This window comes from Leptonotus elevatus, chromosome 2 (genome assembly GCF_054856555.1).
Source record: "Leptonotus elevatus isolate MCC_2025b chromosome 2, RoL_Lele_1.0, whole genome shotgun sequence".
NCBI classification, from domain to species: Eukaryota; Metazoa; Chordata; class Actinopteri; order Syngnathiformes; family Syngnathidae; genus Leptonotus; species Leptonotus elevatus.
Genome location: NC_141240.1, coordinates 37,563,100 through 37,582,290, shown reverse-complemented (window position 1 = coordinate 37,582,290; position 19,191 = coordinate 37,563,100). Strand labels below are relative to the sequence as shown.

Here is a 19,191-nt window from a genome sequence, read left to right as displayed (position 1 = left end):
GCATTTCCCCCCAAAATAAATACAAATAAAATGAACAAATCTGCTCTCAAAAAATAATTAAAACTAACTGAATTAATAAACTAAAAAGTCAAAATGAAAAAAAAACTAACTATAATGAAGAATCCACAATAATTATAACCCTACTAGATTCGTCACAGAGCGTTGGCCATAAATCACGTTTTATTTTAAGGTCATATCGCCAGCCTTATTTCTTGGTCATATTAACTTCCTCCTAAAATGTACTTTTCAAATGGACTTTTATCACATCACATACATCAAATATAAATGACTTTGAAATACTGTAAACTCAGGATTAGCAATCTCTTGCAAATATGCGATTCAGTGGAATTCATCTTGAGGGAACTTACGTTGGCTGACAGCTGTGTGGTCAGGTTTGACACCTTTTCCTGGGACGACTCCAGTTCTCTTCTCAGCTTCCGGACTTGCTGAAGGGGAAAACAGATTTGCTGAATGCGGCTCATGTTCCACAGACACAATTACAACGAAGGATGCGTAAAACGATAGATTTCTTCTCATCAGACAACAGGGAAGGAAAGTGACAGAGCAGCGGAAACAACACGCACCTCTCCCTGTATCCTTTCCTCTGCCTTTGGATGCAGGTGGGAAGAAAGGTTGAAACGTTAGAGGAAGAAAGATAGATGGAGGCAGCAAGGAAGAGAGGACAGGGAGAAGAAGAAGAAGGGACTGATTTGTAGCTACCTGTGAATGAATGGCATTCCCACTCACCGACGAGTAGCTCGACGAGGCGTTGGATGCCAAAGAGATCACAGAGCCATGAACTGAACACGCAAAAAGTAAGGCAATTAAAATGTTACTGCATTTATCTACACCTCTCACAAAGTTAAATATATTTGGTTTGGAGTGACATTTTAGGATTAAATGTACTATAACCTTTAAAGGCAGTGGCAATTTGGAATTTTAGAAAAGGTCAAATGAAGTTCATCTTTAAATTTCGTCTTGAAATTTCACCCAAAAGCCGATATGTCCCAAATTTTTTGTGAGTGGTGTATATAAAGACATATTTTTGTCGTCTTACCTTCATCATTCAAATCTTTGTCTCTGAATGATCCAGAGTGAACCATTCCTAAACTGCGCGGGCGCTCCGCCAACGATAGCGTGCTTCCAAGTGGAGACGCCCCGTAGAGCTCAGGAGACACGTCTTGTGTTGGGATGCTGTTGGATCGAGTCATCCTTGCAGGTCCACCAAGCGGGCTTGGCGCTGGAAAGGTGTCAGTAGGGGGATGGTCACGTCCCACTGCAGCCATGCCAATGTTTGTATGCACTGTACTGTACTTTTCAATAACCAGTTTGACAATTTCAATCAAAACTGGGCATTTCTATCATCATGAAGGCAAAATATTTCATCGAGGTTTGTGCAAACTGAGTTCATGTAAATATACACACGTCTAAATGAAATGGACTTGACAAACCTGTACTGTTAATGGAGGAGCGGGTCAAGGACGTGGGCGAGGAGGACAGCATTGGAAGCGTGAGCGAGTCAGACATGCTCAGAATAGAATGAGAGTGTCTCCTCTCTCCTTTCTCCTTTCCATCAAACTCAACATGGGAGGCACTGCTGAAACTACACAGAGAGAGGACAAAGGCAGAACTAATTAGTTCACAACCATTTGTGAAACGCAGTAAATGCATTTAAAAACATCCTTTGTGCTTTTCTTTGCAAACAGCCCACATGGATGTGTTTTAGCTTACCTTAAACCTTTCTTTGGCAGAGTGTTTCGGTCCCTCTGAGAACTGTGGGGATCAAACAATGACATTATTTAGCCGGGAAGGCAGTCCAGAAGAGCTACTTTGTTAACCTTGAACAACAATAGTTATTTGGTAATCCCCTTTTACGAAAAACCTGCACACATCCTCATTTAATATCCTATTTTGGCGAATGATTGGGACACAATAAAGATAATGCAGTTCCACCGTTAACCTCTAGATGGTGTTACATTACAAAGATGTAATATTGAGGCTTTCATTTTTTTTAGTCTCACCTGTCTGTCTCTGTCATGGACACTTTACTTCCAGAGCTCCAGCTAGCGGGAGGGCCTCTGTTTTCATGTCGATCTTTGTCTCTGCACTCACTGGAGTTGTAACCTTTCACCAACTTCTCCCGCCCCCTCAGCTCTGAAGCCACGCTCATCTGGAAAGGCAGAGACTCCATGCTGCGATGCAGACCAGACATGCGAGGGTAGAGCAGGGGAGAGCTTCTCTTCCCGGCGCTCCCCTCCACCCCGAGAGAAGTAACTTGCCGAGGCCCCAAGCCCATCCCTGAGCTGGAGAAGCAGGCTGAAGAGTTGACGTTGAGCAAAGGGGCGGGGCTGGGGCTAAGGCAGGGGCTTGTGGAGCTAGCTAGTTCTTGCAGCTTTGAGTAAGGGGGAATCTTTGGAGGCAAGGAGTCCTGAGCTCCGACGACTTCCAGGTTGTTGGAGTTCAGCTTGTCCAGATGGGAAATCGACGGAGGTTTCGTCAGGCTGCGTGAGCCAGACAGCCTATAGGCAAACAAACAAATGCATTGTCATGCTTTTCAGAAAAATTCACAACAATCTCCAGGAAAGCAACAACTACTAGCATCAAACAAGGTATATGCTATTTTATTTTATTTTTTTATTCACAAATTTAGTTACTCAGTGTGAAACCCGAGACCACACAGCCATTTGACCACAAAGCTATTATTCTTTTGTATGAATATCGGGGACGAGTAAGTCACTAGGGTTGTAAAGGGGCGGAAAATATTTTGATACATTTCCGGGAACTTTCAATGGGATGTTAAGATGGGGAAATTTAGAAATATTAGAAACAGTTAACTATCACAAACAGTTTTTCTTGCCGCAAAGACATTTTGAACAAATGTTGCAAAAATGTTCCCAAACAGTGTTTACTTGTGGCAAACATTTTTTCTTCAAAGAAATTGAGAATTTTCGACAATTTTTGTGCAATCCCTTAGGAATCCTGACGAAAAACTAACATTCGCTACGTGTGCAAACACTCGTGGCTCAGTGAGATACTAAGCCTGTATCCTGCTGAATGTTTGTCACGGTAGCTGATACAGATTTTCCGTCAAAGTTTGTTCAAGGTTGCAAAAATATTCACCATGTTCTCCAACAGTTTTAATGGACACTGACATTTTTTCTTGTCGCAAGGACATTTCGAACATGTTCAAAATTTCCTTCCTTGAGACAAGAAAAAACATTAAAACGTTTGGTGAACGTTTGCGGCCTTGAACCATTCACAAACATTCGCTATCTGCATGTGATTGAGGAGAGTACTAGCATTACATCTGGCTGTTTTAGACAATATTATACTCCAATATATTTTCCCCAACTATATCGCGGGCCAACCTTCAATTTCTTTTTCATTCCCATAAATTCCCGTTAATTCCTATAATTCCTGGAACTATGCAACCCTACTTGTCACTACACATTGCAGTATATGTAGGAAATAAATAATAACTTTCAGACCCTGATGATCATTTGGTAATCACTGCTTATGACTACGCGACATGTTAAGCACCTGTGTGTGTTCGATGATGGTAGATCTGTGCCCTTGCTACTGGGAGGTCGGAGCCCCTGCAGCCTCCCTGCGATCTCTGACGCAGTCTGTGCTCGGCTGCCCTTCAGCGAGCCACCTCCGCACTCCGAGTCCGACACGACAGCTTTAGCTTTGGCCCGCTCCTTCTCCTTCTCTCTGTCGGTTTGATTGACAGGACTCAGGATCCCCCGGCTGCCCGTTTTACTCAGTCCTCCTGTTCCAGGACCGAGACCGGCCTGCTCTTTGAGCCTCTGGCCCTGGAGGGTCATGCTGGATGGTTTGGTCAGCCCGGAGCCCGCGTCCACGGTGCTGCTCACCGGACGCGCCGAACTGGGCCGGGTTAGAGTCAAGGTACTTGTCTTGGCTGGGCGGGGCAAAGAGCGGTATTGGAGGGACGTCCTGGCATTTGGAGACAAAAAGCCACTCTGGTCAGCGTTGGAGACATCCAGACTTGTCTTCCGTCCACCTGCTGCTGGTTTGACTGGAATACCAGATGTCTTGGGAATGTTACCACCTGAACTCACAGCAGGTGAACTGCTATTATTTGGGCTGGGCTTTTTGAAACCAAAGTTCCCTCCGGTTGATGGCCTGGCAAGACCCGATGGAGGTTTACGCTGCTCACAAGATCCGGCCCCATTGCGCTGATCTTTCCCGGCATCGGAAGAAGAGCGCTGAAGACTGGAGTTTTTCACCGCTAATCGAGATTTGTCGGATGGCTTTCCATCTGTCTTCACTGTACCTTGAGAGGGGAAAACAAGAAAGACAAATGAGTGCATATTAGCATATCGTATCTGAACACCTACAAGTCTGTCTGCTGATGAAAACAAAACCCTGCCTGGGCCCGACAGACAGCGCAAAGACCTGACTCACAGCCAGCTTCAGCTTCGCATGCACACTTATCACGCCTCTTTTCCATTCTGATCAACTTGAAAAATAAAGTCTTCTCTTTCCAGTAATGTCTAGATGTGTGTGTGTGCGTGTGTGTGTGTGTGTTACAGCTGCGGTGATCTGGTTGTGGAAAACTGCTGTTCACATTAGCAAAGCGTGTCTGCGGCCGCTAACGTCCATGAAACGCTGTCAAACAAAACTTCTCCTTTGTTGTTGACTGAAGGAAAGGTACATGATTCAGCCCCACGTGTGTCCCCTAATGGCAAATGAGTCAGCCGAACACGAAAGTTACGATGTGAAAAATGCTTTTAACGAGAAAAATGCAAGCTTGCGAGCATTGACCAATGAAAGCTCACAATGCTCATGATTTTAATTTGTATCCAATGGGAGTTGTTATCGAGGTTTATATACGAGACATTAACACACTCAAAGAACTGCTGTTGAAAGAGACCCACCGGCGTGCAGCCCTGGGCCATCTGGAGTCACTTAAGGGTATTTTTAAACCCACAAAACACACACACACACACACAGGGACACACTCACATTTCCCAGTTAATGGCGCTTATAGAAATATGACGCATCACGTTTTTCACTTCTTCTATAAATGTAAAAATTGGCTTCATGTACTGTAAAGTTAATCTATTGGATGACCACAGGGTTACACTTGCGGTGACGATAAAGCTTGCTGACAGAATTAGGGTATACATATCAAATTTGGACGTAAACAAAGTCTGTTTTATTGGCACCAGCTGTGGGCAGTGTGCACACAACTTAATAAATCAGGCATGCGAGACACACTGACAAAAAAAAGAAAAGATGATTCCGTTATTACATGAAGCGGTCTTACCTGTAGTGTCACAGTCACACATTTATCTACTTAACAAGCAGCTTGGTCCTTGGCCACGATCCGTTTATATAAGTAGTGTTTGAGTGACAGAAATGATGACTTGCTTGAAACGGACAGTTCCTGACCAAGTAAGTTTGTTACAATAAGAGGTGATTATTTTTATTTTACCGTCACATGCCAGTTGGTTTATTGGCAAGATTCTGCAAAAAAAGAACTCATTGGACAGCTTGACATGGTGATGACTAATAAGGGAATATATCCTCTTTCACCATTGCGAAATCAACTCGAAACACTCTATTTACCGGGGTGGGCATTTAATTAAATGCTCCTGATTGACTTTGGAAGGAAAATAGCTGAAGAGAAAAGAATGACTGTTATTAAATCATCAAGTCCTGGCAGCCAAATAGTGCCCTACAATCAACTCCACAAAATTGTCCAGAACCTTTACTGCATTTTTCTTCATTTTCTTTATTTTATTTTTAATACTGACACAGGCATTAATCCATATGTGAAATCTGAAATTAACAGACTAAATTATTCATAAGGACTGTATTGGGTCAGCCACATACATACTGTACATAATAAAGTGGTACAGACTCTGCAGATGGCCAGTTCTTTTCTTGTTCATTTAATCACAGGATAGACCTGGACTGTCCCAGACTGGCACAGAACACTATGGCTAATATCCTGTTGCTAATTGATTGTGTGTGTGTGTGTGTGTGTGTGTGTGTGGCGTGTGCACATACACACACCCAAACATGAACAGCACACAGATGACATGTTTAAGAAGAAGTTGCACAATCCCCAACATTGTACGACTTTTGTGCAAATGAGTGTGTTCATCTTGACGGTAGTGTGATGGGATCACTTTTTAAAACCCCTGGGTGGTATTTGTCCCATTTTAGGATTGATTGTATATTGTATTTGATGTGTTATGTCAAAGAAAAAGTACAGTATTAAAAAAGCTGAAAATTCCAGCAGATTTTCACAATGTAAGGTTCAAAATGGCACCATGGGGTCATTTTTAAATTATTGCAAACGAGAGAGGGAGATTTATAACATGTTTCTTTATAAAAATGCCCGTTTTGGTCACATTGACTATAAAACATATTTTTTTGATATAATATAAATCATTGTATAAAAAAAGGCATGCATAAAAAAAATTCTGCTGTTATGATTTATTGATTTTTTTAAAGGGTCTAATTATATCATATTAAATATTCCAATTTGAATTAATCAAAAATATATATATATACAGCATAGTTTGTTTTGTTTATAGCACAATTCAGCTTTTATTGCCCATAAAGGTAATACAAAAAAAAAAAAAAAAACTATATATGTATGCAAAAATCTGATGCCACTGAACATTTTGAGGAGTTGAAAGTAAAAATGTATTCATAATTGGCTAATGAGTTATTACACTTAAAGAGCAGAGCCCATTTTGAGCTCAAATACCACAGGTCTAATAAAAAGAACAAATAAAAAAAAAATAAATAAAATAAAACACGACCCACGGGTTAAATTAAGGTCGCCGTAATCGTAAACGTTCCATGCATACACACACTTATGCACTGCTTTATTTAGGATTTGTTCAACAGCAAAGCAAGCTGAGATATAAAAGGAAAGGAAAAGGGAAGAATAAAAAAAAACAGTTTTTCAGTGTGTGTGTGTGTGTGTGTGGTTGGCTGGCAGGAAGGGAGTAGGTGGCAATGGGCGTTTGATACATGGCACCGCTCTCTAAAGATCCAGAGGGTGGGCTGCAGCTGCGGGTGGATGTGTGTGGACAAAGCCAGCGAGTGTGTCTATCACTATGTGTGGGTGTGCGACTGGCAGAATGAGAACACTAAGCCAGAGAAATGTGTCAGTGTGCTGGTTATATATCATCTTGTAAAAGCATTCAAACAAGAGCACCTCGCCGAGTGCAATTGGGAGCTCACCTGCCACTCTCAGTCCACTCGGAGGTGTGTGCGTGATAGGGGAGGTGACCGCCACCGGCGGGTTTCTTCCCTTCTTCAACGCATTCCCGTGACCCAGCGTCTGAGGTTTCCTCAGCTCACCCTTTCCTCCTTCGTGACCGTCCACCAGCGGCTTCGATTTTTTCCATTTATTGTCCGACTCGGACTTGAGGCTTCCTGTATCGTAGGTGCCGCTGCCCAGACTCTTCCGGCTGGGTTTGGAATTGTCACTGTCCCACGACAGTCCACTTTCCACCAGGGATCTTTTCTCAGCATCTGTGCGCATCTACAAAGACGCAGAAATGGATTAACAAACATTAAAATTGAGACAATCTTTACATTATTTTGTGGATATTGCTATAATGCCGTGATTCCCAACCAAGGTGCTGTGAGAGATCATTAAGTGTACCATGGGAAATTGTCCAATTTCACTTAATTTGCCTGAAAATGACCATCTGCTGGTAACTATGCCACTAACACAGGCACGCACAATTCAATGCTTGTTAATTAGATGGCAGAAGATACAATAAAAGGGTTTATCTACATGTTGCCAGTCATAACGTCCTGCGAGTGCAGCAGATTCATGCTCGATTAAACAGGGCCAATTTCACACTGAGAAAATCTATTTATGAGTAAATTGAGATGAGATCGTCGTCATTTCAGTATTTTTCTTTGGTGGTGCGCCATATATTTTTCTTATGTAAAACGGTTGAGAAACACTGATGTAATGAATGCAATAATGTATATACAGTGGCACTTCTTATTATTCCGTTTATGACTGAAACTCCCCAGTTTAACTCTTTGACCGCCAAAAACGTTTACTAACGTTTAGTAAAATCCAAATGAGTGCCGCCAAAGATGTTAAAAGACGTTCACTATGTTTTTTGTTGTTGTTTTTTTTTGGAAACGGGTGGAGGAAAGTGAACGCGAAGGGGCAATTGCAGTGAAATAATCTGTGGTGCAAATCCTGCTGCGTCCCCTTGCACGCAGGGGAGTTTTACACAATATAACTCACAAAAAGAAAAACTATGTAGTTGAAACATCCACACAATTGTAAATAGTACCACAGTTGCACACATTTGTAAATAGTTTGCCAAATTGTTTTGTCAAATTGTTACGCTGTTGAATGTAAATAAACGTATTTTGCTATCAAAAAACACTTTTTCATTCTTGGTGGTAGTGTTTTACAAAAGTAAAGCACTGTTTAGATGGTTGTGGCATCATTCATGGAAAAAAAAAGGTGTCAAATTCCCTAGAGTGCATGAAATAATATCGTTTCACTAAAAGCTTGATTTCTCCGTATTTTGGTCCAAAACAGTTCATATGGGTGAAACTAACCTATTTTCAATTGTTGATTATTGAAGAATGGAATAATGTAGAAACAAAGTTTTATCTGATGAAAGATGAGAGTTCAATCTTTCATTCGGTAGTATCTGTGTTTCCATAGTCCAAACACAAAATTTTCTGTGGACCTTGAAAGATCAGTCAAAATGCTTAAATCGGCTGGCACCCACATGTTCTCTTTTCTGAAAATGCTTGGCATGTTTTTACAGCTTCAAGGTATTCACAGAAGCTTGAAAAAAATAAAGAAAACGTTGATAGACAAGAATTGATAAATGTTTTGTTCCAAGAAGATGACACCAAGTTGTTTTCATTGGACCATAAAAAAAATAATAATAATAATTCAGGTCAAAAGCCTGCTATTAAAAATGGGTGTGTAGACTTTTTTTATAGCCACTGTATGTCTGAAAAGGTCTAGGTAGAAATTGATACTATCCAAAGTCACAAATTTGCATCCCAGAGAGTCCAACTGAAAACAGCCTCAGGCAGCGTAAAGCTCCCAGGCAGCAGGTGTCACTTACAACCGACGCGTTCAACTTCTGGTCGAACAAGTCGGGTGGCATCAACGATAAAACGATAACAGGAAGCTTTAACAGGAAGGAGAGGTTTGATGGTGTATGTCGAGAGCTCATCCGAGGGCGGATGTGGGCTCTGTACAATTCACACACTTTACATCTGACAGTCTTGTAGGCTTGTTTGTGCACGCGTGTCCATGTATGCAAGCTCTCTCACATGGACTCGGCTGGATTCTTTTCATTAAAATCCATTAGAATAAATGCACATGTAGAGGTAAGAAAATCCCCCTTTTCTGTCAATAGCTCCTCTTTTTTTAACTCGTTTCCCTCAACACTTTGTCCCACTTCAATATCTTTCTTTTCTTTCCCTGTATCCCGTCGAGCATGAGGAACGATAAGTGTGTGTTTATAACATTTTATAGGCACACAACAAAGGGGGACCATTTAAGACAAGTATCAGCTGAGAATACAGGCAGTTTGTGTGTCTATCAGACAATATGGGGCACGCGATGACGTGATGCTCGGTTGCCATGGTAGTGATGCCATAGGGGGGTTATGGTTTCCATGACTCCAGCAATAAGGCTTGGAGGGAATTTGGGGAAACGCCCTGTAGGTTCTTCTGACTCACTGGCCCGGATGCTGGACTGCAGGTGGCCCCGTGCACGTGTGCGAGTCCGAGAACCGTCCTTCACGAATAGGACAAGACAAAGAGCCGCACTCGCAGCATCCCTGCAGTACAGTTGCCATGGTTACGCTGATTCCTCTTCTCCTGTGCTTCAATCTAGCCCTCTCTAAAATCCTACTCGGCTCTCACAATAAGCACACCGTGGAGGTGTAACCCACATCACACAAAGGTAAATGCATTAGCGTCAAGCGACAGATGGATTAAGTCCCGCCACATCCTTACTGCAGCTTCTGAACACCAAAGCAGACTTCAGTGACGGACCATTTTGTAGTGTGTAGCATCGCATTGAAAAGAGGTTTGGTTACCAAATACTAGAAATGTTCGAAACCACTAACACACATTTTTAATGAAGTTGTGTTAAATTGATAAATGCTGAGCGTGCCAATCTAACCTGAGGATGACTGCATATTGCCTTTTGGTATCGGCTCACATTAGATTGCACAGCACAAAGTATTAAATCACACTGAATTGCACTAAATGCATCTCCCCCAAGCGTCAGAGGTGCTAACATCATTTTGTGCAATAGTGTTACAAATCATATACCGGTAAATGGAAGTTCAAAACTCCCCAAAATTTATGTTAAATATTATCACCGCATGTGAGTGTGTGCAAAGAATACTTAATGAGGCTTTGTGTCTGAGCTTTGATACCTGCTGCTTCTGTGTTAATGTGTGAGTCCAGTAAGTACATGTGCCAAGTGCATTAATCAGCACTTCAGCAGATTAACACCTTAATCAATGCTAACACAGGGATAGACTGTGTATGTGTGTGTGTTTTTGGTACATGGTCGGGCCCATATTCCGGGATTTTACAGACTTGTGGGACCCACTTGTCTTTGTGGACAACATTTTGGCTTTAGACCTCTTTTTGAGGGTCAAGACTTGGTTTTAGAGCTTAGGTTTGAATTGGGTTAAGGTTAGGGTAAGGGGCTAGGAAATGCTTTATGTCAATGGGATGGTCCCACAAAAATAGCCCCACAAACTGTGTGTGTGTGTGTGCGTGTGTGTGTGTGTGCGTGTGTTTTTGTTACATAGTGGGTCCAGCATTTTGGGATTTCACCAAGTTGTGGGGCCCACCCGTCCATGTGGAGACAGTTTGCTGGGCCCCACAAGTTTAGACCTCTTTTTGAGGGTCAAGATTTGGTTTTAGAGATTAGGTTTGAATTGGGTTGCAATTGGGTTTAGGGTAAGGGGCTAGGAAATGCTTTATGTCAATAGGATGGCCCCACAAACATAGCACCACAAACTGTGTGTGTTTGTGTGTGTGGGTTTTTAGTATCATTGTGGGGACCGGGTGTTCTTGTGGGGACATTTTGCTGGTCTCCATGAGCCCAAACCTCTTTTTGAGGGTTAAAACTTGGTTTTATAGCTTAGTTTTGCGTTGGGTTTTGGTTGGGGTAAGGGTAAGGCAGTCAGTTGTGACGGTTAAGGTTAGGGTCTAGGAAAAGCATTATGTCAATGAGATGTCCCCACTACAAATGTAAACCCAACCGTGTGTGTGCGTGCGTGCGTGTGTGTATTAAGAGTATGACCATGCCGCACTTACCACAATGGCTGAGTTTCTGCGGGAGCCAATGGGAGTGGAAGGAAGTGAGTTGAGGGTGGGGCTTGTGATGAACTCCTCCGAGCTCAGATTGTCAGAACCGTCACTCAGGCCGCTGCTGATGGAGCTGCTCTCGTCCCAGCTGCAAGACAAATTGCTTGGTCAGAGGATCAATCATTGAGTTCACAGGTGACCAAAAAAAGTTGAATCCTACTTTAACGTTGTCAAAATGTTACATATTTAAGCAGTACATCGCAATAAATGACCAAAAGCTCCACAAGCTCAGTTACACCAGTAACTCACTTGGCTCAATGTTTTCCACTTTGATAAAAAACTTGATAGACATTGTGGCTCAATGCTCTGTATACATGCAGCATCCAACTTCCACGCTGCAGACACGTCGACACTTCAAGTCAACATAATCTCAGCCTACGTGCGTAAAAATAGCACTAAAGAACATATACATGTGTGCTGAACATACACCCTATTGCACCCACAATTACAGGCACTGTGCTGGGACAACTTTGTGCTTCCTCTCCAAACCAACTGCTGTCACAATCCCGACACGAGCAGGATGACTTATTCTACGAGACGAATCGAAACTCAAACAAATCCGTCAAACGTCTTCAAAATGGTCGCTACAATGATGAAGAGACAAAAAAAAAGAGCAAAGTGTGGTGTGGTATATGTGGGGAACTGTATATTTCATTACACGAAATGGGTCACGCTTAGGAAGTCAGGGGTGAGGATGTGCCCTCATTTGGGTCATTAGGTTAGACTGCTCTTATAGTAAAGAGTGGGGGGCGGGGGGGGGGCTAATAAGGTCATAGCTATACTGTAATACAAGAGAGGATGGAGGGAGTGCAAGGCCTTCCGGTTGGGTGCCTGTGTGGGTCACACCGCAGCCTGGGGGTTTGATGACAGCCATCGGGGGGGGAAGAGGGGCAAAGCCTGTCCTGTCTGATCTGTAAATATCTTTGACACAAAAACAGTCGACGGGATTTCAAATCTAAAAGAGAGGCATTCATTTATACACAGTCACAGGCAGAATGGTGCATCCGAAACTCCAAGTATTATAAGTTTGATTTTGTTGAATGATGCTGTCGCTGTCTGTTTCCAGTTTAGGTTGCGCCAGACCCCCTTGAGCAACAGACCAAAGTCGTTGCGTTGTTCATGCAAAAGTTCCCGCTGTGGGACTTCGACGCAGCATTGCTGTTAAAAAGCCCATCAGTGTTGAACGCCCCTCAGAGTCTTTCCCAACACATGAATATGTCATTCTTTCCTCGCTGCTGGGGGATAAACCTCCAGGAGGGACGCGCAGCTGTGGTTCATCAGCACCAGCACCAGATGTATGAAGCAATACATGTTTATTCAGCGCAAACAGACAAACACACACTGGGCTGGTTTGTGCCACTTAACTGAACTCAGAGACAAAGTCAAGGCAAAGTCAAACAACACAGACGCCCACCAGGATATAATGGATGAGCAAATAGAGACTAAACCAATAACATTATTTACATGATAGTTGGTAAATCCCCCTCGCTGACTGTTAGCTAAAGGTGTGCAGAGTAGCCAAATTTCAAGAGTAAGGTTACTTAATAACATGACTCAAGTAAAACATAGTCATCCAAATAATGACTTGAACACCACTTTAACTAAAACAATGATGAATTAAATTATTATAAATTAACCTAAATGAAAGCAAATCCCACCAAAAATAATTACTTGTCTTTGTTTTACACTTGTGAAACAACACATGGAGACCTTGTATATGTTCATGTGGCTGTGTGATTTGATTGGTGAAATGGAGTCGAACGTCACTGGTGGTTTCGCGGGATTGGTGGAACAGAGTCACGTGACAGCGCCAGCGTGTCTATGACAAACCAAAACAAATACAGTCGCCCACTTCATAAATAATAAACATATTTCAAGAAGTAACGAGCAGAATGACGCTCCACTTGTGGCCAAAAAGTCAAATTGCATTTTTCTTTCTTCACTTACAGACGTCACATCCGCAGACAGAGGGCGGGAAATTCAAACCCAAATCCTGTCTGAAAACTATTGGCCAGAGGGTTGCAGGAGTTTCCATTATGAGCAGATAATGTGTTAATCTACTAATTAAAAAAAAGAAGAAGTCATAAATGGTCAAATAAAAAATGCTATTGTAAAGTTATTTTTTGGCAATTTGAGCAGCTTTAAGTAAATGTACAGTAATGTAATGGAGTAAATGTTGCACCTGTGCTGTAAACATTTACTGTCCTATACACATCTTCCTTTTTTGTTTGTTTGCTTGTGCACACATAAACCGTCTTTGGTTATAAAAGCACATTATGATTATTACATAGGGTATGATACAGTTTAGTTCTATCAAGGCTGCATCAATGAAACAATGCTTCATTGTTGAGACTTGACGCGCACAAGTTCTCAGAAGCTACACAGAAGTATCTTCAGGTTTGATCTACACAAATAAAGTTTCATCCGTCTTGGAAAAGGCGGAACTCAACAAAGTTCTTTAAATGCTAAACGTCTTAAGCTTCCCATGACCGGACTTTTTGTGACATAGTGAAAAGGAATTTCATTTCCCTGCCAAGAGTTGATATCAATCCATAACTGTCAACATGCAGCAGCGAGCTCTACCAACAACCATCAACTGTGCAAGACAAGACAAAAGTATATCTGACACATGAGCACGCTCGAAAAAGAAAGGATAATAAAGGTGACGGAAAAGAGGAAACGTTTTAAAAGGTATGACTGATATGACTGTGACTATTGTTATCCGTTTCTTGTAGGGTAAAAGCATGAATGCTCATTCTAATTTGCATTAAGAGAGCAAGGCCTTTATTCAGGCAGTTTGGCTGTTTTAAATACACAGTGCAATTCTATTTGTTTACAGTAAGCTTCAAATGGGAGTGGCATTAAATTGAATTGTACTCGCCAAATACTTGCCATACTACTCGGTTGAACGACGGCTCGTATCCCAGAACACTAATAGGGGGTGGGGGGGTGGGGTCACTCAAACCTCAAGGCACCCCAGTGCTTCAAGGAAAATCCCTTTGCAACACCATGCAAAATGGGATTAACAACACTGCATGCATGAAACCATTTAACAACAACAATAAAATGTCGACCACAGCCATTAACAAGGATGCTAATTAATCCCAACTGGCCGTAGGCTGCCAAAGGGTTCACAGTAATGTCTGGAGATGGCAACAACATTAGCTTGTTCTGTCGGATTGGAGTCATTAAGATAGCATTTTACTGCAAATTATTTTTGAGTGTGCACGAGGCCATTGCTGCAAAAAAAACGCTCACATGAACAACGGTGTGCAGAGTAAAATGAGAAAATAAACAAAAAAAAATTCTGACCAAATTTGACTTGACTTTTATCAGAATAGTGACAGTTGTTGTTGGCTTAAACACATGATGATGATGATGATGATGATGATGATGATAGTGGTTGTTTGTTTCTGGGTCAGGATGTTGGAAAATAATGGCAGCAATACCACAAGTCTTTTCAATGGAATCTTTTAACATTTACTTTCCCATGAAATCTTGATTTCAACCATACTGGCAAAAGTTACAACTGAGATTCGTTTGAAATGGTTTCCAATTTTGCAGATTGATGACCAACAGTTGTTTCTGTCTGCACACAAGGGCACATACACTCACCACATCTGCTCAGCTAAATAGTCTGCTTTCATCAACAAGCCACTTTATTCCGCCACAATACAAGCCGTTAAGCTAATTGCTTATCGCCGCGTGCGTGGTAGCTTTTGGGGCAGATTGTGAGAGAGCCGTACACGCTTCTCTCCCTCATCGCGCCGAAATTGCAGGATGTGTTAAAATGAAGTGCAGTGAGACAAAACCGCTGGGCCTGCACTGATTTGTTCTTGCTAAAAGTTCCACTTCTCCCATTTGTAATAATCACGCGCCTGGTAGCAGTTGATAAGAAGGTGCATGTAAATAAATGAGGGCTTTAGGAAATGAGCCCTTGTTTTTTTTTTTTGGTTTGACTTTTATGTTTACTTCCAAGTATTACCTTCACTTCATACCATAAAAAAGTAATGTTCCTTTAAATACACTTTGCATCACTCGCAGAGTACTAACAGGTAAAATTACATTAATAGGGGCGTAACCTGCGCATCCTGCTGATAATTCAAAAGTTTGCGCCTGCACACAGTTAAATCAGTCTCCTCCAAACTGTCTGGCTGTGCAAATCCATGGAAAGACTTGTGCGCACGTCGACAGTGGACAGGAAAGTTCCACTCCTAATAAAATCCACAGTGTCACATGGCCTAACCCAAAATGGCTAAATCAGAAGGCTTCCTGGTTGCGCTGATGCCTTTTCAATCAAATGGAAAAAAAAGGGCACTGCCAGATTGGCACCGGCCAACTGACTGCGAGACGACTGCTGAAGTCATTCAATGTTCAAAAAAAGATGCCGTTTATAATCCAATCATTGTCTGCAGTAACGACAGATAATCTCATACAACATACAAATACACTTTTGTCATTTACCTGTTAATACCGAGAGAGTGTGAACATACAGCTGGGGTGCACAGATGGTGAACAACATGAGATTTTGGACCACCACAGCTGCTATCGCCAGGAAACAGACACACCAATCTGTTTTCTACTTGTGTATGGGCATAACCAAAATCGTGTCAGACTTTTTTTTTTATTCCAATTATATTTAGTACAAATTGAGACACTATCAAATAGCTCCAGCCTCCTTCATTAGTATGCCGTATAGTATACAGCATAATGGGAAATTGGTTTTTTTCCCCAAGGAATGAAAATAGCACGCTATTAAATAGCCTTTTATAAAACAATGGATTAATTGTGCTGCTCCTTCTGGTGTGCATGCCTTGGCCACCTGGGGGCAGTGTAATGCAGACAGATGCACACACAAACGTCTAAATAAGCCACTGTAAGTGGAATTGCTGCACAAGATAATTATAATACGATAACGACTGAGAGTATTTATTTATTTTTCTTAATTACTGGCATCTTCGGACAATATGTGTATATCATTTATTTGCTCTATATACCCATTTGGTATGATACAAGTCAAAACGTCATATACGGCCATGCTTGTGAGTGCTTGAAGACATCTTGGGCTCTATTTTCATGCCCAGTGCAAGTCTTGTGCAAAGCGCAGTCTGCGCGCATGGCGAGTTTTCTTTCTTTTCGGGAATTTGCTAGACTAACGCAGACAGAATAGGCCGTTTGCCTCATTGTGCCTCATTATGGGAGGGAATGCAGCCGACTCCCAGCCAATCGAAGCAGCTCCCCTCATTCTATTTAAATTCAGGTGCGCGGTCACATGGTTGGGTGGACTCGCTGGAGTCTATGTAGGAGATTGGCGTGCACAACGTACATTTACAATAAAAGGAATTGCAAGATCTGCCTTCCATCCCAGATCGAGCGTCCGTGTGATAATCTCAAGGCACCACTGTACTCCGTATGTTCCTCTGCATTATGTTATCCATAAGCGCAGCTCCATATAGGGCCGTAAAGAACCTACCCTGCAGGCCTCGCACATACTATATATCGTATCTTGAAAACCTCAAACTCTTGACATACTGGGTCAATACCGGCTATATAAGACGGCATGATTATGACCAGAACTTTACATGCTTTGCAAGTACTATACCGCTCACAAGCCGCTGCTCTAGAAACTCTTCATCCCAAGGAAACACCAGCATGCATTGCTAATAAATGACTGGCTGTTGTGTAAAAAGGCACAAATCACTCATTAAAATGGCTTTTAATTTGTTACGCTACTCCACATTCTCAGACGGGTTGTACTGTTAAACGCTTACAGAAAATGGCAAGACAATTAAAACTGCAGCCGTTGGGTATTCACTAAACGGAGAAATGAATTTTCACTGTCAGCATTACAGTAGTTGCAGTTGGCTTATGCTTCGATGTGTTTCGGGAGACAATGTGACAAAAAATGACCCGACGCGCACACACACATGCGCGGACAAGCAAACTGACGCAGTATTCGGGCATTAGAGGGGATTAGAGAGCAGGCCAGAGTTAATGAGTTTAATTACTGCTAATTCCATCTGCCAACAAAAAAGGAATAGGCCAGTGGCCTTAGCGCAAGGTGGTCCATTTGTGTGTGTGGGTGCATGAGGGATACTAAAGGGAAATAAGACGTTGCTTGCATAAGTGGCCGTCCGAGAGCAGGAATCTTCTTGTGCCTTTGATGGTTGTGACCCTGACAGCGATGGCCTGGAGGAGTTTAGGCCTCAAGTGCACACAAACATGCACGCGCGATGCACGAAATTGCCATTGTCCCTTCCGTGGAGTGAACGAGTTGTCAAACGTCCGTGATATTTCCTTGCAAAGGAATTTAGAGATTTACGTTTTCCTCGTGAGTGTGGGAAAACATTTGACTGAAATATATAATCAAAGCGTAATGCACTATAATCAGTCAAAAGTTCACATATTTTGAAAAAGCTATTTTGAATAATGCTCATGAAATAATGTAACCCCTTTGGATTTTATTCCGCAATATGGAGGGGAGACAGCAACGTAAATCTCTGGCTACTTCACATCAAGACATTCCAAAGTTGACTTGACTCTCAACCGGCTTCGTCTCATGAAATGAAGCAGGACCAAAAACAGTGGCGGGCCTAAGCATCATATAAGGAACGTTTTGGAAGTAGAAAGAGTGAGACTAGTGATCAAGCTGACACCGACTGGGTCAACTTGATCTACTGTAAGCCCCTAAATGGAAGCAAGGAGATTCCATCTTTATAGGGGTGTTAAAAAAAAATTGTTTCGGCCATATATTGCGATATTACGTGCACAATTCTCGTATCAATTCAATATGCGGCAAGATCGATTTTTAAACATCAATTTTTGATGGAAATATACAACAAAACATCTTACTTGAGGTTAGCCATCTAGAGGAGTCAAAACATATCACAGGTGCTTCATGAAGCTTCATTTGTCCGTCTGTCTGGTTAGTTGTTTAGCTAGCGAGCTAGCTAGCACCTTTTAAACCAAGAGTGCAATCTAGAGGAGTCAAAAAATATCACAGGTGCTTCATAAAGCTTCAATTGTCCGTCTGTCTATCTGTCTGGTTAGCGGTTTAGATAGCTAGCTAGCTAGCACCTTTTAAACCAAGAGTGCCATCTAGAGGAGTCAAAAAATATCACAGGTGCTTCATAAAGCTTCATTTGTCTGTCTGTCTGGCTGGTTAGCTGTTTAGCTGGCTAGCTAGCTAGCTAGCTAGCCCATTTAAACCAAGTGCGCCATCTAGAGGAGTCAAACAGTATCACGTGTTTCAAGAAGCTTCATTTGTCTATCATTACTGATTAGTATTTTAAAACTTTTGACAAAAAAAAAATCGCAATAATCGACTTACAGATTCATATCATCATTAATCGGTATCTAATCGAATCGTGACTTATGAATTGTGATACGGATCGAATTGCCAGGTACGAGGCAATTCACACCCCTACATCTTTATATTGACTTCGTGTTCATGCAAGGTTGAAGTTTTAAGGCCAGTTTCACATGGATAACACTGCAGTGTCTTTTAACCTCCTTTGCATAAATTAAAGCATTAACTGCTGAAGAAGAAACGTGGGGATTATCCTTTCCACAAAGTGCCCTTAAAATTAAAATTCGAAAGTGTGACAAAATGGGTCAAAGAGTATACGCTTTCACAAAAGTACATACGAAATTGTCTGGGTGCTGGTGAGCTCGGATATGGCCTAGTAACCCTTGACATCCAAAGTAGGGATTTCTACGGTTTTCTTCCCCAAATCTATCTCATGAGCGGAAGAGGGACAGCACTCCCGAGACAAGAAGGTGGACTGCCCTTTCAAATCACTTCTT

The 19,191-nt window shown here is 42.0% G+C and overlaps 1 protein-coding gene across 7 annotated transcripts in view; it reads right to left on the bottom strand.

Moving 5' to 3' along the window:
- nav1a (neuron navigator 1a) overlaps positions 1-19,191 on the bottom strand; it is a 79,206-nt gene that overhangs the window by 10,135 nt on the left and 49,880 nt on the right. For 5 of the 7 annotated variants that reach the window (XM_086067919.1, XM_086067918.1, XM_086067922.1 and 2 more), the window contains 10 exons: positions 11,335-11,473; positions 7,231-7,534; positions 3,541-4,297; positions 2,022-2,519; positions 1,732-1,773; positions 1,452-1,603; positions 1,058-1,240; positions 721-800; positions 585-608; positions 369-446 (listed from right to left, as the gene is read on the bottom strand). In XM_086067919.1, the coding sequence (XP_085924045.1) occupies positions 369-446; positions 585-608; positions 721-800; positions 1,058-1,240; positions 1,452-1,603; positions 1,732-1,773; positions 2,022-2,519; positions 3,541-4,297; positions 7,231-7,534; positions 11,335-11,473 (2,257 nt within the window). The remainder of the gene's footprint in view (positions 1-368; positions 447-584; positions 609-720; positions 801-1,057; positions 1,241-1,451; positions 1,604-1,731; positions 1,774-2,021; positions 2,520-3,540; positions 4,298-7,230; positions 7,535-11,334; positions 11,474-19,191) is intronic. The other 2 variants (XM_086067921.1, XM_086067920.1) reach the window with 2 other exon arrangements.